This window comes from Zonotrichia albicollis, chromosome 2, assembly GCF_047830755.1.
Source record: "Zonotrichia albicollis isolate bZonAlb1 chromosome 2, bZonAlb1.hap1, whole genome shotgun sequence".
Classification (NCBI taxonomy): domain Eukaryota; kingdom Metazoa; phylum Chordata; class Aves; order Passeriformes; family Passerellidae; genus Zonotrichia; species Zonotrichia albicollis.
Window position 1 is genome coordinate 22,481,037 of NC_133820.1, and position 21,136 is coordinate 22,502,172.

The following is a 21,136-nucleotide window of genomic DNA, read 5'->3' on the forward strand; positions in this document are numbered from 1 at the left end:
ACCAGTAGTATTTTGCTGTATTGCAGATTTAGTGCTGTTCCAGTAGATGGCACTAATTACATAAACAATTTGCTAAAATCAACTAAATTTAAAAAAAAAAAAATGAAAGCACAGGTATTAATTGTCCAAATCAGTATTATTTCACAGTATAAAAAAAGAAAATTAGTCAGAATATATGATTTCACTATATTCTCTATCTCAGTACTCAATGTCACAAATAATCATAGTTTCCATAATGCATAATAATGCATCCATCTATTTGTGTCTCAGAAAAGAATAGTCAACATTATAATCAGTGGTTATCAATTTGAGCTGTCATATCTTTTCTAGCATTTAGAAGTTCGTTGCTTGGTCCTCTCACAGTTTAGAAGTAGTCCTGTGATCTTCTGACTAAAAGAATGTAAAACATCTAGAAAAACTGATTTTTATTGCCAGTAAATCTGTGGAAGTGGTTTGGTTTTCAGGGTTTTTTTTCCTTCTTTTTATATAGGTGGTATAGATTATTCAGCTCCTTTTCTAATAACCATGCAATGTATGTTATCATTTTATGGTTGTTCTGAGGATTATTCTTTCCTTATTTCTCTCTTTCTCTTTTTACTTCAGCAATTTTCAAAAGAACTACGGCAATGGCAAATAAATGTAGATGTGGCAAACGACCTGGCTCTGAAGCTGCTCCGTGATTATTCAGAAGATGACACCAGAAAGGTTCAGCTGATGACAGACAGTGTTAATGCATCCTGGGCTGCCATTAATAAAAGGTAGGATATAAATTCTTCTGTTAGATTTGTTGTTACTCTCCATTGATATTCATTGTCCAGCTGTGGTTGGAGATTACAGAAAATGCAACTTTTGCAAATGATGTGACTGTAGTGGTCGCGACTCTTCTGTAGAACTTTTTGGAACTATGTCCTTAGAATAGCATTTAATTATAGCAAATAAAATTTAGCTTCCTGCCAATTTTCCTCTGCTATAAAGAGTTGCCAACTAACTTAAGCTGATAGATTGTATTTCAAGTATTTAACATTGTTTCATATATCTGTACTAGCGCCACATCACAACCACGATAGTGATTCTGACTCATAAACCAAATCAGATAATGACAGATGTAGCCTATTGAAGCAGGTTCAAAGTAGAAATGTTATCATGTATCTTTGAAGCAAATCTCTAGTCAAGAAAATTTTTATGAAATCCTTGCCCACGTTCTTGATTACATTTCACAGCCTTTCAGTGTTTGGCTTAGATGCCAATTCCTTACTAAAAGCAATTTTTTTGCAACATGACAACAAATTGGGAATTATTCAATATGCAATCTACAAGATTATAACATATTGCAGTAAAAATTGGTTTCTTCATATTAGTGAAAGAGTTTTAAATCATTGCACATAAGATTAGATATGTAAAAATTATATGAAAGTTGTTTTAATCAGTATCTTGGATTAAACTTTATAGTTTATAACTGAAACCCTAAATGAATTAGATCGTAACATGTTTTTAATTAAAGTCTATGAACAAGGCCAGAGAAGTCAGTTTAGCTAAATATGCAGTGAATTCAGTAGATATTCTTGCATAATAGTGTTTACCTAAATCACTGATGACTGCAGAAGTTTAATGTCACTTTTTGTTTAGTTTGTCATTCGTATGAATGAGCCACTTTAGCAGCATTTTTCTGAAGCAAACTCAAAATGGATTTAAGACACTGTTTAAAATGAGAGAAGGGATAATCTTGTTGACCACTAAAAGAAAGGCACACAATAATTTGAAAGCTTTTAATTTATAATTAAACTGAGATTTTAGTATAAACATTCCAGTTTTACCTGCTTGCATTTCTCCTGTTACAGTAATAGATATGTTGGATTTATTAGAAGTAGCTGTATTTATACAAAATGATGTTTTGCTCACTGTGGCCTGAGAAGTTTGAGGAGTTTGGAGTCTATTGCAGGATGAGAAAGGCTGGGAGTCTAATGCTCAAAACAGGAGTGGAAAAAATCAGCAGCTCAAAAGGATTTCATGTGAGAACCAAAGTGTTTTTTGTCAGTACTTGGAACCACAATCCTCTCTTGGTGAGAAATCCAGGATATGTTTGTAGCTGCTGTGGCTGCTCTGTATTAATTGTAGCTAAGGGGGCATTTCCAAACCTGTTAATGCCTCAGGCACAGGCCCAGGTGTGTCTAATGTTGCCCAAAAGTGAGAATTACCATTCTTGCATGGATTCTGCCTAGTACCAGGTTGGTACTTGAGATGGAGTACAAACTCTTCAAAACACATTCCTTGCAAGCTTCTATAAAATTCACAGACGTGTTAGATGAACTGCTATAGTAAGTATTTTATGTCTAAGAAGAGACTTGCTTAGGTGACTGAGTTGACATTTCCCTTTAAGATGTACAAAAGTATAGGAATAAATATGAGCTACGAAATGAGTATCCTAGTTTTTGATTGTGTGATGTTGTTACATTTCCAATATTTTTTTAATTTAGTGTTTTGTATACAACTTTTGTAACTTCTCATGATTTGGGAACTTGAAAAAGAAGCATTGTTGCAAACAGTAGTTGATAAGCTTCTCTAAGGGCTGGATTTTTTTGGTCTTTTGTGACACATTGATAAATATGGATGTACTAAATCTTTGAGTCACCATAAGACTTTTACTTGGAGGATTTTCTGTGCAGGTAGATATTTTAGATTTCTTTGAAGCACTAGTCAGGCATTTTGCTCATGCAGCAACTCCTGAGTGAGGTCTTGAAAAAACGTCCTAGATTTCTGGAGGGATTTAAAGCCATGTAGATGTGAGACTTAGGGACATGGTTGAGAGATGGGTTTGGAAGCATCGGGTTAAGGGTTTGACTTGACAAGCTCAGACATCTTTTCTAACCTAAATGATTCTGTGATTCCTCTGTTGAAGAGCCTTGTGGCTCTTTAAGGAGGAGATAATGAAGTCCGTGAGCCTTTGGATGACTTAAATACCAATTTGTTCTGGTTTTTTTGGGAGGTTTCACTTTTGATTTTTTGCCCTCCTTCTATGCTTCAACTCTTCAGCTTTCAGGTTATTGCATAGAAAAATAAAAAAAAGGGGGATGGCGTTATGGTTTTGGGGATCTTTTGGACTGTAAGACAATATTTACTCAGTAGAAAGAATACATGAATTGTTTTCTCATAGTCTTCAAGAAAGGCTAGCTTCCCCTCAGATATGTATGCAATTATTTCAGATATATCCGTGTGTGTTATTTTCATCTAGACAATGAATAGTACTCTGATGACTTGGTCACCTCACAATGACAGTAGAAATAGATTCCAAATTATATTCTTGACAATTTCTGCAGTATTTTGCAAGTAGTTTTATCGCTTTTTATTCAAATCTTAAGTTCCAAGAGGAAATATTCAGCTGAACATTTTGCTTTCATTCTCTATATTGCTAAGTTAAATGGCCTAATTTTTTTTTGTGAATATTTTCTTTTAAACATTTAAAGAAAGAGTTGCTTACATTGTTTTGAGCTGGTTTTCCTTAATACTGTCATTATATCAGAATCATGTGTCAGTGTAAAAAAATGTAAAACCTGCTTTTCCATGAACCAGTTTACTAAGACAACAGGCAGGCAAGCAGTGGTAAAATTCCACTTTGCCTTTTGGTAATAGTTGCCAAAGCAAGTACTTCAGTCATTAAGGCAACATCTGTTAGCCTGTGTTTTGTTTTGCTTAAGTAGGTTTGCAGCTGATTGCTGTGTGTTTACCCTTTGCCTTATTGTTGTGTTTTATAACATTGAGCTATAACCAGTACCTCTCTAAGCCCTTTGGGAGACAAGCTGGTGAATGCTTGATGGTTGTTTCCTTTTTTTTTTTTTTTGCTTGTCACTTTTTAATTTTTACTTTTGTTGTTGATACTGCAAAATACACTAAAAAGCACATGAACTGATCACTTGGGTGACAGCCAGACTGACTTGTAGACAGGTCTCTTCTTCTTTAGAAGCACAGGCTTTCCAAGAAATAGCCAAATTATTTAAGCTGAAGCCATTAAAGAGAAAGTATCTTTATTGCTTGCATTAACAAAAATAAATCTAACAGATGAACTGAAATCATCTCAAGAGGCGGAAAAGGGCAATGGCAGAAGCAACCATTAGAAATTTGCTATATAAAAAAAATGTTTGCTATGGTGTTATGTTGCTTCCTCCTTTTGTGGGCACACACATTTTATGTGAATTACCATACAAAAATATCAACAGCTGCTTGTATTTTCCTTTCCTATGAATCCACTAAATGTGCTAAATATCAAGCTAAAAATGGACTTAGACCTTTTTTAAATGGAGTGTCTATTATGAAAATAATTGTATAACATACTCTGAGAATTGTTTAGGATTCCAAACCACCACTGTGTTATAGACATCTTCAAATATTCACATCACCCACCAGTTCCTGTGGCCAAGCTCAATGGAGCTCAGGCCACACAGCAAATGTTGGGAGCTTTCACTGCTCAAGATACTTTTTTGGCTCATGAGACAATATAGAGCACACACCACAATCTAAACATAAAAAGTACCTTGTTTTTCCCCACTACAAGGTATGAACAGTGAAAAATCAGTGTAAGAAGAGGTAAGGAAATTTGTTTCTAAGCCTGTTTGACAGGCCTGAGGTACCAGCTCCCATGTTTTACTAAGAATGGTGTTAATTCTCTAATTTAGGCAGTCGTATAAACACCTTGATCTTGCATGTCAGCTGGACAGTATAAAATACAAATGGCCAAACAAAGAACACAATCAATACAAAAGTATCATTATATCTCCTTCATATTTAAATCCATAATAAAACAGTCATTCTAAGTGTGAAAAGGTCATAATCTAGATTTGGTCTTTCAGCAGCAAACTATTCCTAATCAGCTGCTGCTTGTTAAAAGACACAAATATAGAATGCAACCTTTATCTGTACATGAATTTTGTAAGTATAATTTTGTTACCTCCACAGAAAAAGCTCAATCATTCTGCAGGTTTTCTTAATATACTGTACCTGCCCTAGCACTACTTTATGCTACTTGTGGAAGTAATCACATTTGCTTTACAGCTGTATTGCATTCTGAGTGAGGAAAAACTGCATTTACACAGTAGCAGCAGCAGCAGCAGCCAGAAGTGTGAATTTTGTTGAGTTATACTGCAGATTCATACTTGGTTCCAGTATGTAGACTGTATCTAGGAGCCATCTCTGAAAAGCTTATCTGGTCATTTAGGCTTGGACTGTTCAAGTCGAGCAGCAAAAAATTCAGTCTACAAAGCAAATTCATCCTTTCCCTTCCCATTCTCCTGCTGTTTTGAAGCTTGGTTTTCATTCCTAAAATCTGTATAGAACCGTGAGTGTGAGCAGCTCCAAAAATTCTCTGTGCAGGCACCTTCTGTGCCATGGGAATCTTGTTTACGTGAGAAGGCTGTTTACACATCTGTGCCTGCACTTGTTGTCCTGGATATACAGCTGCGTTCATGGGGGTATGAGCAAGAAATCCTTGCAAATGTGACTTTAGATGAAGATGAAAAATGTCATTTTCTGATGTAAATTTATTTTTTCCCAAAAAAACTACTATGATAATTTTCATCATCCTGCTGTGGTGATTTATTGATTGGTTTTCAATATAATTTTGCCAGGTTCAGAGAAAGTAGACATGAGAAGGGATTGTTTCTTTGCAATGAACATGTCATGCTGAAGCTTGTTATTTACACCAGTTTAGCAATGGATTCCAATTTAAAATCGCAAAGTCTGTTGGAAAATATTGTAATTGTGGGGCAATTCTTTTTGTTTTGTGACAGATGTTGATAATACATTTATCTTTGCTGCCTGCACCATTGAAGGAAGAAGTTCTCAGCCTAGATATTTGTCAGATGCTGTCTTTGAGAACTTCTCTTGGTATGAGATATGTAAGGACTTAAGTACTTTTACTTCATCAGTAAATCTGATCACACTAAACAAAAGTGAATCTCTGCAATCTGAGATATCACAGGTGAGATTATGTCAAGGACCAAATAATTTTATATGTTAAAATGTTTATTCTATAGATCTAATGTATCTCTGTTGACTATTTTGAATAAAACAGACAAAGATTTAAGAAAAACCTTTTAATCTGGCACTATTCTGAAAAGTCTAAATTATATATGGGATCTTCATTATTTTTTATTAGAGAAGTGGGCGTTAGAAGCCTTTCATTTTCATGAAACTAATTTGTCAGTAAAGCACTCCACATTTCTCAAAAGTTACTCTCCAGAAAACTCTAAAGAAAATTCTGTATTTGCTGCTGGTGATGCAAAAATGTTAAGCCTTTTGTGTTTAAAGCAACCTAAGAGTTGTTTTCTGACAAGAGATTTAAGTATTTTTTGTTTTCTTTGTTCCAACATGTTACCTTTATTTTAAATCCTCAGACAAGGACTATAAGAAGGGTGGGAATGGCAAGGTTTAGATGCTTTAATTTTAATTTTTTATAGTTTTTTTGTTTATGTTTTACTTATATAATTTCTTAATATATCTATTTTTAAAAGCACACCTAAAAACCATTTGGTGCAGAGGGATTATTTTATGATAATAAGTAAAAGAGAGGTAATGTATTTGAAAGACATTCTGCTAACTGCCTACAATCTCAAGCAAATATTTAGGTTAAAAATATAAGATTAGTCTTACCAGCAGTGACATCAGTTAGCAATGTGCTTTGCTATTTTTTCTTCCTGACACCCCTCAGAATGATGACATTTCTTGCCATATAAGAAAAATAAATTGTAAAAAGAATTAAATTAAGCTGCCAGATGAAGCTCATGTAATCAGGAGATCTAAAAAGTCATCTTAGCTGCTTATATTCCAGTTTTATCTTAGTTCTCCACTCAGCTGGCAGCACTTTTTTGTGCAGTGCTGACATCAGATCCAAGACGAAAACTCAATTGGTAGTAGTGAATGTTTTTGGTTTAAATTTTGAGAGTATAATCTTGGATATGCTTTAAAAATGCTGGTAGGATGCACTGAAAAGGCAATGTTACCCAGAATATGTGTGATTCATCATTTCCACCTTTGTGAAGATATTCCTGTGATTTTTGAGAAAGTCTTTTTCGATTATAAAAAGGAAAGAGTTCTTGAGTTATTTCAGGAGAGAGTAGCATCAGTAATAGAGAATTTGACAAAAGGACCTATGGATCCTTTTGACTTCAGGGTTGAGTTTCTTAAAAGTTTTAACATGACTCTAATAAAGCTAAATTTTCCCACACTTGAGTATATATATATATAGTCCAGTACCTTTACCTCTCCCAAAAAGGCAATAGATCATCTGTATCTCTGCTAAGTCCTCCCACACACAAACAAAAATGACCTCACAGAAAAAGTGTTGCTGTTTTTTAATAAAATGGCTGGGTTTTGTCTGTTCCACAAAAGATTTGCTCAGATTTCTGAACACCATGAATGCAAATCCTTGACAGCTTGGTTGTTTTGGGTTTTAAATCACAGAATCACAGAATATTCTGAGGTGTGGTACCCACAAAGATCATCAAAGGGATGGAACCCAGAACCTTGGGTGTTACTAGCACCATGCTCCAACTGTAATCTACTGTCAATGATTTAATTGTACACAACTAAAAAGGGGAATAGGGCTGGTATCTTGCAGCAAGGCCATAAGTTTCCAATAGAGTGAGCAAGTTACCAACAGAAACTAAGCAGGAAATGCATTTAGAAGACCATTCCTTAGTGCTCAGACACTTGTTTTTCACTTTCCCCCCCCCCCCCCCATTCTTTGGCTTTCATTTAGATCTTGATTAAAACAAAACTCTGTTTCTTTGTTCATAATTACTGTGTGTTAAATGCTCTTTACTCCTTTCTGTTGAAAATGAGGATGGTTCTGCTGTTCAGGGGAAATTCAACTGGACAAAATCATTAAATAGTTTATGGAACAGAATTCTAAAGGAGAGAAGTTTTGTGGCCAGACTTGAATCATAACTGAAGCTTAATATGAGCATATCAAAAAACTGCTCTATTTCAGAATCTTTTGCATATGCAGGAGATGAAGGAGGAACAAGGTACTAAATAAGTTTGGTTTGTGAAAGAAATGTCAATTTCCCATTAGAACATTAGAAAATAAGGATGAATGTGTTGTTCTTTCTCTTAAAGGTGAGATTTTCTGAATTAATTAGAAAATTTTTGTTTCTGTTTGAACAAGAACAGAAGCTAATGCTGGGTGCCCTGAAAGTCTAACTTTAAATCTATTTCCTATTAGTCTGTAGATAAATTAACAAAGTATAGCAAACTGATTATTGCTGGCATCCAAAGCTCATAGAACAAATTAATGTCTTTTCAGTCCCCTCAATAGACTTCTTATCAGGCTTCATGTCCTTTAAAACAAACTGAATAGAAATTAATAAAGCTGATGGACTAGCAGAGTGCCAGGGAAAGGAATTTGACCTTAGTTGTCATGTTTTGTTTGCACTGTTATTATTGCGATAGCTTTTTTCTCCCCTGGTATTTCTTCCCTGTATTTTTATATTTCTTCAGCTGCTGTGCAGGCAGTTTAAGATTTCCCCTTGCTGGCTTGTCAGTCATGTTTGAAACCGAGAATAATTCAGCCTCCTATTAAATGCTTAGTCTCTCTTTGGAGGTTACCACCAAACGTGTCAAGCTGACAACAGCAGTTCTTGCCTTTTTTGTGTGGCTGTTGTTCAGCTATGACTGAAATTTCAATCACAAGTTTTTATATAATGTCACAAAGAAATCAATAAATAATGAGTCTCCATTATTTCTGATAAGGATCAGTGGCACAAGAGGCTGATGGTCATGGCTCCTGCTGACCAAGGCACAGATCTGGGGAAGTGGCAGCACAGAGGGCAGGTTGGAAAGCAGTAGAATTAGCAATGGGGTTTTCTTGCACGTCCCAAAATAGGCATGGGCAGAAATCACTGAGGAGAGGTGAGATTCTGCTGGTAAATCTTGAGGATAGAGGATTAATGGTGAATCTGATACAGGTGCATAAAATGGAAAACAATAAGTACGAATTTATGAAAAGAATTTATGAAAAGGAAGATTGTGTTGCAAGTTCATGATGTTTGTCATCAAATATCAATTACGTTTTGACCAATACCCCAAATTTATATTCCCTGACAAATTTAAGGAATGTGGAGCGCTTCCCAGCTACTAAGCATTACATCTTCTGCAAACTATAAAAAAAATATTATCTTCTGCATATGATAAGAAATAACAGCTCTTGGAACTATCACTCTAGCTGGCATTTCTGCAGGCTTTTCCTTTGTGCAAGGTACATAATCAGTTACATATCTGAGATATATCTGCTTAAGCACAAGTGCCTTCTGGCAATGCATTATATGGGTCCATGTTTAAAATGTGCCATGTATTTCTGAGATTCCATTGGTTTAATTGACACAGTGTATGGTAAAAGCAAAGTTTTGTGAAGGGCCTAAAGGGCCAAGCTTGCAATGCCCATTTCCCTCTTTCTACATTTTATCTTGGTAGTGTTATATGTTGCTTTTGTCCTTATTTTCTTTTATTTTTTCCCCTTTCTCATATATGATTTTTGGGGCTTTTTTTAATTCAAATCAATTTAGAGTCTAATTTAGTGCTGGGATTTTTAAATCTAGCTTGGATGCATTTTCTGTGCCCCACAACATGGCTTGTATATGTTAGGTTCAGTTATTTTTTGCCTTAAAATCTGAAAAACATGATGCAGTTTCTTACTAGTAAAGGTAAACAGTTCCAAAATTTCCATGAGGTCGTGGTGCTTAGAGCATGTCTGAGGTTAATGCTTCAGCTCTGTTAATGAATTATTAGCAGTGTCAGCTAATGAACCGTATACCTTTCCTGATTCCAAGTTAGATTTATTTGTGAGTTTTCACCTGTAAGTTTTTACCTGTAAGTTTCACAGTGAGGATTCACTCCAAGGGATGGGAGGCAGCTCCCATCTTCTCTCCCAGTGCTTGTCTTCTCTTTTTTTTTTCCTGTGGAAACACCAGCAGAATACACTTGGGAGATAAGATGGCACTAAGAAATCATAGTTCAGATCTGCCTTTGCTGACCCCCTTCCTTTTTGTTCCATGCTGACACCTTAGAGATGTGGGCATTTGTCCCTGTTATTTCTTTTCATGATGGGGAAAATAAAAGTAGAAGTATGGAATGTATTTATTAAGTTTTACCTTAGCAAAATTCGTTTTCCCATCATGTCACTGCTCTTAAATCTTCTATTTCTCTCATTTCTGCTGGCTGGGACAAGGTACCCAGCCCAAGCTCAGGAGAGTGAGTTAAAGATGGACATAAACAGTTATTCCTTTCATTTTTAGTATCTTTCAGATGCTAATATGTATTGGAACCTTCATTAAGCTGTTGGTCTTGATTTAAAATGCTGAATTTCTTCAAGGCTACAGCTAGGCTGTCAGATTATACTGCATTTAAATATTCCTTGTTGTGTCTGTTGTTTTGAACACATCTATTGAATCTTTCTGCTAACATAATGCTGATGATTTTTCCCATTTGGAATTATTCAAATTCTTCTGGGTTTGACTAATCTGAATAAATTTGCTGCTTTGAACTTCATACCATTTTCCCAGTGGTTCATTACTGCACTAAATACCACTTTTTACTACTCCCTTGGAAAAGGCTCCTAATGCTCAGGGTTGAACATTATTTACATTGACCACATTATATACTCTTAATGTCAGTTTTGTTTTATTCAAGAGGTTTCTGTAACAAATATCCTTGTATCCTTGACTTGCTTCCCAAATAGCTGCTTGTAAAGTGGTTATGATGCACTTTATGGATGTCTGTGCATAGGCTGAAATAAAGCTGAATCACCAGTTAAACCGATGAATGCATCAGTTATTTGTTCCTTTCCATGACTAAAATTTGGAAAATTGTTTGAAAACAGGTAGGTGTATGTTAGGGAAAAGAAATGCATTTCCTCAGATATTGGATAAATTATCTGTAATATATAGAGGATACTCACATGGCAGTGAGTACAAAATTATAGATATCAAGCCAAATCAAGTATCTTCTTAAAATAAACACCTGATAACTATTTTAAAAATCATTAAACAGAAGGGAACTTTGCAAATCATGCAATATTTAAGAGAAAGATTTGGATGACTCTGCCAGAATTGCCTGTGAAAATACAAAGTTCGGGTATATATATATATATTTATCCATTTTTGTCTTGTCTCCTCATAGCAGAATAGTCAGACTTCCTCACTCCCAGACTTAGAGTTTTGATGTATTTATGTCTCTCTCCACTCTGTTAAATGGTCCAGAATTGTTATTTGAAGGGTTATGATTTCTCCTACTAAGAATTTTTGTCTTTGAAATTTATATAAAAAAAGAATTGAGGTAGAACTATCAGAGAACATCCTGTTCCCTTTGAAGTCAGCTGAAGGTTATCCATTCATCCTCAGTGGAGTTAGGATTTTCTCTGTAAGGTTTTTGTATCAAACACATGCTGAAGTTCTGTTGAACTGAGAGTGAGTTTAATACCATCTGAATTTGCTGAACTGGGCTCTGGAAATTCACTACTTACTTATTTATTTATGTTTGTGTGATCCTGAGGAACAGAACTAGAGCTGTAATTTCTGTCCATGTTATTGAATCTGCATAATAATGAATTATTAGTATTTCTCCATATTCTGACATATCTCTGGTTGTAGTTCCTGATGTTTTACCATCTTCCTACAGCAGTTCTATCTTAATCAGATCATCTCCTTATAGTGGAGAACTTATTCTATATTTCAGTTTTCTATTGGAGTTTGATACCTCCTGAAGAGCAAAAAAATAAATGTATAATGTATAGAGGGGTTTTTGCAACTAATATTTTTATTGGATTGTATAAATATAAGAGGCAATAGGCAGGCTGCCTTCTTTCCTTCTTACTCAGATGGTAACCATTTTTTTTTACCAGCTGCTTCTGACCTGAATTTTACAGAGCTGTTTTGTTTTCTTCTGGTTAGTATTTCATGCTTCTTGAAATATGTTGACAGAATACATGTTTTAAAATATATAGAATCAGTCTGATCTGTCAGCATCTTTGTGTAATGTGAGTGCTACTTGAGGCCCATGTTTTAGAGGGGAAAAAATAATGTGTGTTTTTATCTAAGTGTTTATTTAATGTTACTTAATATGATGCATGGTGCAATAAGAACTGTAAGTGCTGCCAGACAAATTTTCCAGCCTGGGAATTGAGGCTTCTCTCTCTTGCATGGTAGCAAATCACTTTTTTGCTAGGCCATGGAGTTCAGCCCTCAGAGGCTGGTGCTCCAAATGAAAACTACACTAACAGTTTAATAGTATCCTTTGTGAGCCCTAATTGATTTCATGTAATGCCATCAGTGCATTTCACAGTCTTATTAAATCTAGTTGTTTCTGCTGTAAGTAAGGCTAAGAAAACAAGAGCCTTTAGAATATAATTAATTCCATAATCATTTTAAATTATACTTCACTGTCTTAGAAAGCAAAGATTTTATCTTACTAAATTACATCTGAGTAATTAATATACTATTTATTAAATTTTATTGTCAACTGCCATGGAATTTTGAAAGAATGTGTATTGGAATGCAAGAAAAAACTTAATTCTACATGTTATAGACCATGAAGTATGAAGAAGACAAACAGAACAATAATCTTTTTACTTCTTTTGGTAGAATGGGAGACTAGCTTTGTCTGTTTGGTTTAAGTTTTGATTTTAGGGATTTTAGGATTTCTTCTTTTTCTGACTTGTCTTTTCAACGGGAGTAACAGAATTGTTAAATATTATCTTCCCATGTCTTTTTGGGGCGTTACTTGAGTTATACAAGGATTAGACTGAAATCTGTTCTGTGGGTTCAGAGAACTGAGAGGAGGGGGGTTGCTGAGTTGTTTGTTCTGTTGGATTTTGTTTTGTTTTGTATATACTTTCCTTTGGACTTCTTTTACTTTTCTTTATTTTTTTACCTATTTAAAGATTTAAGATACTTCCTTAAAATTTGATTGAGGGCCATTTAGAAAGGCCTCTGGAGTGAATTAATCAGAATATTATTCTGTGTCTATAAATAATTTTTAATGATACCTCACATTTCTTTGATTGTTGAGTGTAGTTCAGATTCCCTTCTCTTTGACCTGGTAACAGTTATGATTTGCTCTCTGGAAAACGATTGATTTTAATGAAAATTTATTAGGAGATTAAAAATCACAAGTAAACACAAACTGTTTTCAATAGCAGAAAAGATAACCTGTAATTTATTGTAATTACAAAGGAATCTCCTTAGGTTCATTAAGGATTGTTCTGTAACTCACTATGTAAGTGTGATAATCTATGGTTGTGATGAACATAGAGAAGATGTATACACTTATAATATGTTTTTATAGATTCTTAACCTATGCCAAAGCAAGCTGGAGAAAGGAGACAAAAGCGATGTGGGCCAGAAAAGCCTGTTAGAAAACATTCCCTCTAACTCTCTCTATTTTTTATCCCATTAGGGGGCATTTTGGGAATGCAGGATCCCACAAGTGAATAGAGTATAAGAGACAGAAACTTTTTTTTAAAAGGTTGATGAGAAGTTTTACAGGATAACACAGATCCCTTTGTGCTGATGTTGTCAGGTGCTTAATTAAAAAGGGGTTGTTTGAAGGTCCTGTACAGAAACCCATAAATGTGATTTTGTTCCCCAGGGGGTCATATTTCCTTTGTTTTTAGCAACTCTTCTCAGTCTCATAAAAATGGTGTAGAATAGATGGGGGAGTAATATCCCAGGCTGATCTGAAACTTTATGGATAAATATAGGGTTTGTTTCGTTTGTTTTGGTTTTTTTCTCTTTTTGCCACTCAATATCTGTTGTGCTTTAAAAAGAAATGTATGGGGCAAAGAGTCTAAATTCAAAAATATTTCTTCAAATTTATTTAGTATCTTTAGTAACAAAGAAAGTTCAAAGGAAAATGCTGTGAGAAGGGTTGATGTTTTGTTTTTTTTTTTTTTAATAGAAGTCCTGTTTTTTTCAAGAAAGTGTGTGAGAAGTATAAGGCTAGAAACAAGCCAGCCAATGAATAGTAGCAAAAAGAAATAATTTCCTCTCTCTTGCTGCATTCATTTTCCTCAGCAGAGAAACACCAGAAACATATTTTCTTGTTTTGAAGAGATTTATGGTATGAAAACGGTTCAGGAAAAAATTACTTGTATCTTGCTTAATAGAGTGAGTAACTGTTCATTGAAACATTTTCCCCTTGGTCTCAACATATTTTTAAGAAAAGACAAAATGTGGGCTTATCACTATGATCAGGAGATGCTTTAGAATGCTCTAATTTTTGTATCTGAAGAAAGTGTCATCATTTAGGAAACTGTGATTGCTAGGGAAAGAGCAGGACTTTGTCCCTGTGTTCTGAGCTCCAATCAGAGCATGGGGACATTGAGGGCTTTTGTTCTTCCTTCCTGCAGAAATAAAGAGAATCAGCAGAAAGCTGCCTTTTGTGTCTATTTTGGACCAGCTGTTGCACTTAATCTCCCTGTATGCCCAATTAAATCTGGAATTTAAAATTGTATCACTGGCTATTCGTTTGTTATAAATATGGATAGTGCAGCCAAGGCAGAGATGCCCTTCAGCTTATCTGAAGAAGCCAAGTCTTCAGGCAGTAGATCAAGTTGTTGAGAAATTAAGAAACTGAGAAATGGAAGGCAGAGAGAAGCACTGCACTGTGGAGGTTTAACCCCAGCCAGCAGCTCAGTACCATCAACCACTTGCTCACTTCTCTACAGCAGGGAGAGAAATTGGAAAGAAAAGCTAAATCTACTGGGTTTCTCCTCTAGAAAAGCTAAATAAGAACAATTTATTAACTGAGGGGATGGAAGGGTTGGTATGACACTGAATATGTTACTAATATTATTATTAATATTAATTGTAGCTATAAGGAGAGAGAGTAACAGAGTCCGAGAGCCAAGTGATGCACAATCCAATTGCTCACCACCTGCTGACTGATACCCAGCCAATTCCCAAACCTGTCTTCAGAGTACAAAATTCTGTACCAGCACACCAAAATTTCCTGGTTCCTCACTCAGAATGAGAGGATAAGAGCCTATGGACACATGTCAGCTACATGTGGATGCTGATCTCAAGTGGTTTGGATGCTGAAGTTGTAGCTCTATGTTTGGTTTCAATTTGAGGCTTTCTAGACATTTGTAACAAAATTATTTCAGAGGTAGAGGGGAGCAATCTCCAGTACTGTAGGATCAATTTGGTCAAGAACATTTCCCAAACCAGACAAAATAGTGATAGTAGGACATAAGTTTGCACATATAAAGATCACTCCAAAAATTTATATCTACTTCCACATGCCAGTGATCTACAGCAGACAAAACTTAGTACCTCTCTTCAGATGGTACTAAAAGGCACATTTATGCAGAAGTGTTAGTGCAAAAATCCTAAGTGTGCCTTACTGTGGTGTTAAGCTAATTGACATCCAGAAAAGCACAGGAAAGCAGTATTTAAAATGCTGTCTCAATGTAGTTTTCTCCACTGAATGTTGTAACAGGCAGTCCAGAGTTAATCTGAACATTCATCACTTACTAGCATGTATCAATAATTTAACTGGCACTGTAGAAGATAGTAGCTGGGTTCTGAAAGAAAGTTTCTCTAACCAGCAATCTCAAAATTAATGAATACTATTTATTTTGTATTTGCATTTCAAAATTATATCAATAATAGTTTTTTTAGAATTTAATTTTCATATCTGTGACATCTCTTTGTGTTCCAGCTTTATCTGAGGTTAAATTATTCTCCCTCTTTGATATGTTCTTTATAAGTCCAAGTTAGAGCAGCTGAAGAAGAGTTACCAGTGAGGGCTGAAATTTATTTAGTAGTAAAAATGAAATATTCCAATAAAAATTTGCAATTCCTCCTTTTTCATATTCATAAAAGGGATATAGACCTTATGAAAATGGTGCAAACTTTTTCCAGCACTAACAGGATGATGCATGTAGTTCAAATTTTCTGTGATAGTTGCCTGAATATAGGAAATTCAGGTAACTTTTTAAATTTTATTTTATTTTTTATTGTATGGAACTATACTGCTAGAAAAGAAAAAATACAGTTATAGAGAGAGAACCACATGAACTATAGAAGTAAAACCATTTCCTGATGCTTTGTCAGCCAGTAGTCCAGGATATTTTATTTTATGTCTCAGAGAGATAACTTTAGATACTATAATCTGCAGATGGAAGTGTGATTTAGTGATCTGTTGAACACTGAATGATACAGACTTGCTTTATTTTTATTGCTCTTAAAGAAATACCTGGGGAACAGCAATGTGTTAGTTTGTGCTCTGCAGTTACTGCATGTCCTGTTACCTGAGCATCTCAAAGCATTATTCACACACTGACCCTCACCATCCATCTCATACTGTGAATAAGCATTGCAATCTGAAATACACAGATACTCATAAAATGTGAATGATTCATTCCAAATTATGAAGCAAACACTACAGCTGAAGAAAAATCTGATATTCACACTTGCAGAGCCTCTACAAACACTGTATTCATAGTGTTGTATGGGATTTGGTAGTGCTGAATGAAGCACTCCTGCAATAATTTCAATCACAGAATTACAGAACATTCTGAGATGATAACTTAATTTTACCATCCTTTTCTTCATGAAAATTTGTATACTGCTATGTTTAAAAAATATTAGCTTTAAAAGTTCTCAGCACAACAACAATGTCCTGAAACACAGGCTGGTAACTTTCCCTTCTTGTGCATTTTTTTAAAACCCTTAAAACACCTTCCTGGCAGTATAATGTTCACACATTGCTTGACTCACTTCCCCTAGCATGCCACCATTATTCCCTCCACTCAAAGCCTTCAGCTGACATGTACTTAAAAGAGCATCATAACTTCTGTCCTGCAACAAAGCTCATACAACAACTAGAGTTGGTGAGTCCACTGTCACTGATGCCACTAGTTCCTAAAAATCAAATTTACAGGGATGTTTGGGGACCAGCTTGCCTATTTTTAGACATAAAAAATTTAAAGCTTTTGTTAAATGAAAATAGTCTAAGTTATAGGTAACTTACTGTTGTAGTCAGGAGAAATAGTTTACTCTGACCTTGATCTGGTACAACAGATGTGTATAGGCAAGGGAGGAGAAACTGAAATCCAGAAATTCTGCATCCATGTTTCATAGAGGGAGTGTAGTTTGCCTGTCCTCTGGGTGTCTAGATGAAAATAAGATGAATTCCACCTTTAATATTTCTTCCTTGAATAAGAAGCCTTTGGTTATGAACTCTCTGATTATTTTTGTACCATAGTATAACAGATTAAATCATTATTATCCCATTACATTTTTTTTCCTACTGTTTGCACTCACTATGAAATTAAACATGCCTGGATAATACAGACTAAAGAGAAAGCATCGTTATTTTGATTTTGTGCAATACTGTCTTGTTCAATATATATTTCTTTAACCCCTATGATTCTGTGTAATTTAGCATATGCTAGATTTGATGCTCAGTTTTGTTCTTCATGTTTAGACTTTCTTTTTTCATTCTATTTCATACTTTCTTAGTGAGAAATCCAAGTAGAGTCAAGTTCATTGATATGCTGCAGAACAGTCAGTGTAGCTGAATGTTTATTGCATGTTAGCTGTACCAAAATATAAAATGCAACGTACTACACAATTTCTGGTGGAGTTGTGGTATTGGTATGCTTATAAAGAAACACATTTCTGTAGACTGAAAGAATTATGTGCCATAGTATTTCTGTGCATCATAGAAGTGCCAGAAGATTCTTCATGACAAAAACTTCATTCTTTGCTCAGATTAATAAAATGCTATATTTTTTTTCATGAAGTCCAAGAGTTTCTCTAAAACACTAATTCTGACTTTGAGTAATCCTTCGAATTGCTCTCCCTTTAAATATATTTTTCATATCTGTGCTTGTGTTTTGTTGTGTTTTTTTTTAAATCTCACTGTGTATTTGCAGAATGTTGTTATTTTTGGAGCATTGCTATGTATTTATAGGAATGCAGGTGTACAGTAGTTAAAAATGTGCCTTTCATATTATGAAGGAACAGCATGAGAAAAAAATGTTTTATGTGCTTCTGCAAAGGCTATTAACTACCTTGCTGCACACTGTAAATTGAATTAGAATAATGCTATAAAGCATATCTTAGAATTGTGCTCTAAAGAACTGGAAAAAAAATACATTTAGATCATGCAACTGTATTCCATTTCCAAGTTGTGTTGAATAAATGTAATGCTGCTTTTGAGCTAAAAGTGGTAAATAGGTCAATACAGACTTTTCCAGGTAAAAGATTTTCTGTGCCTTATCATCTTTTAATGCACATTGCTAGTATATTTAGGTGTCATTTCTAGGTAATTAATCTTTAGTTAAAAAAAAAAAAAACAAATTCTTTCATTGCAGTTATTTTAAATCAGAAGTGTAGCCTGACCACAAGCCATGTGTATGCCCACATAGAATAAAGCTGGGAAAGAGATCCATGTTCACTGTTCTGCAGCTGAGTGTTTCCTGCTGACAGCCCCTGGGGACACATTCTAATGCAGCCTAAGCAGTGCCACGATGTGGAGAGTTCTTGTAGGTGGCAACAGGTGCAGCTGAGGTGAAAATCCAGTCCATTTTTAAGTTTTAAAAAAAACAGTGACAGATGAGTTTGTAGTGAGGCATTCAATAGCTTTCTTGGGTTTTTAATGAAAAATAAGTCCCGTTTTTAACAAAATGTTTGGGAAAAGCAAATAAGATGTCAAAGGATTAAAAATTTAATAGAAATATGGCAGTTCTTGTAACATTAGTCTCTCAGGGAGGATATATTTTTTCCTGTAGTGGTTGTCCTTGCCTGTACTCTGACTGACTTTTTCTGTTCTTACTATCTTCTGCTGCAATTTAACTATATGCTTGTCAAAAATCTTGTTAAGTCAGTGCCTCTTGGCAAAACTTGTTGTGGTAGTTGTTTTTTTGGGTTTTTTTCTCACTTCCACCAGTGAACTGGTGTTTAGGGAGATATCACTTACCAAGGAGTACAATCCCTCCACGACAGGAAACAGGATTAGAAAGAGAGATCAGCACTTGAAAATTTCATGACCTCCTCTGATTAATTACAGCTTGAGAAGTTTTGTCTGCTAGAATCTCATGTTCTGGTCTCTCCATAAGTAACTAGGCAGGAAATCTATTGAGATATGTGAAGACCACCACAGATGGGTAGACTTAACATAGATGTGCATCAAAGTGCATTCATTCTACTTGAAGTAGTGCACATTACCAAATGACCTTAGTAAGTATTTTCAGATCTTAAAAATTATTTAGGTATCATGTTGATGTTAAACAAATATGCATGTAATACAATAAGCAAGTAACCTCGACAGATTTTTGCTAATAACAATGTCATACTTACTTGCTCATGTTTCTAAATCCATATTTTGCTCAAGTTCAAAGCAAAAATATCAGTGAATACATGACACCTACATTGCACATGAATGCTGATATAACACAGATCTGCTTTAATGTTTTTTTCAGCAGCAGAGTTGCTGAAATCTTTAGTGTTCTTTCCTAATCTGAGTTAGGTCTTCCCCAAGGATAGAATAGCCTTTCTCTTTAAAATTTGTATTTTATCCTGTAACTGATAGAGATCATCCTTGCAATTTATCACATTCAAATTAAAAATAAAATAATAATACATTAAAAAAAAAAACCACAAAGCCCACCACAACCTTTACTGTTATAAGGGTTTAAGATGTTGAACACAATCTCCAAATGTTTCAAGTAGTGAAAATTAATCATTGAATTTATTGTATCATGCAGTAGTCAGGAACTATTTTGTGATTTCTTAAAATAAACAAGTATTTCCACTGTAGCATAAAAAAATAACCTTTTATTGAAACAAAACCAGGGGATTACTTCTGGTTTTCCATTGTGCATATTTTAGGCATAGTATTTTGAAAGAACTGCTTTTGCTTAATTTTGTGTCAGACTGATTCCACTTACTACTTCTCAGGTGAAAATATAAAAAAGAACCTGCCAAAGATAAAGTAGAAATTCTCTAGCTAATGTATCAGCAAACTTACCTTGACTGGTACATGAAAAAATATTTTGTGTGTCTTTTTTATATTTTGATTTAATGATTAATGTTTTTTTTCTTCCAAAGAGTGCTGTATTTGATTATTTATACTTGTGCAGGGTTTGTGAACGTGAAGCTGCTCTGGAATCAGCCCTAAGAATGTTGCAGCAATTCTACCTGGATCTGGAAAAGTTCCTTGCTTGGCTTACAGAAGCTGAAACAACTGCAAATGTCCTGCAGGATGCTACACACAAAGAAAAGACACTAGAGGATGCCAAAATGGTTCGGGACCTCATGAAACAGTGGCAGGTAAGCCAAACACTTCACTATAGAGGCATTTGACAAACATGAGAGTTTATCAAGCATATCTAATATTTATAGAAGTTATATCATTTGCATCAAGTTTATTCTTTGTAGCTTAACTGAATTAGTTTTTCTCCATTACTTTCAAACACATGAAGAAATGGTAATTTGGGAGTCTATTGTCAACACGCTCCATTTAGGTAATAAAAAGAGATAACGATGCAAATTTTCATAGTAAATGCCTGGACAGTTCTCACACAGTTATTTTCCTCTGGGGGAAAAAAAATCTTAAAGAAAGATAATATTGTATTTATTGTTCCAGAGAATCCTGAGGAGAAAGAAAATTAATTAGTTGAGATGGAGCTGTTGAACTATGTTGCTATACTTCCATTGCATTTTCTTCACTACAGTTATTGAGAGGAATACAGATAGGTCTGCTTGAGGTCTTAAATTTCTTACATATGAGCTTGATTGGATGTTTGGAAGACAGGACCCTTTATTCCAGTATTGATAGAATCATATAAAATTTTAGGTTGGGAAAGACCTTTAAGATCAAGTCAACCATCAACCCAGGACTGCCAGGGCCATCACTAAACCATGTCCTCAAGTGCCACATCTACACATCTTTTAATAGCTCCAGGGATACTGACTCAGCCCTTGCCCTGGGCAGCCTCTTCTAAAGCTCAGTGACCTTTTCAGTGAAAAAATTTCACTCACAGTGCATTATTTTGATTTTGACAGAAAGTTCAAAACTGGAGATTTAAGGCCATGGATGCCTTAGTTCATTTAATGATGAAAAACATACTGTGAAAAATTTAGCC

The 21,136-nt window shown here is 34.8% G+C and overlaps 1 protein-coding gene across 15 annotated transcripts in view; it reads left to right on the forward strand.

Moving 5' to 3' along the window:
* Positions 1 to 21,136, forward strand: part of DMD (dystrophin) — a 1,146,493-nt gene that overhangs the window by 887,993 nt on the left and 237,364 nt on the right. For all 15 annotated transcript variants that reach the window (XM_074534563.1, XM_074534577.1, XM_074534568.1 and 12 more), the window contains 2 exons: positions 604 to 758; positions 20,132 to 20,321. In XM_074534563.1, the coding sequence (XP_074390664.1) occupies positions 604 to 758; positions 20,132 to 20,321 (345 nt within the window). The remainder of the gene's footprint in view (positions 1 to 603; positions 759 to 20,131; positions 20,322 to 21,136) is intronic.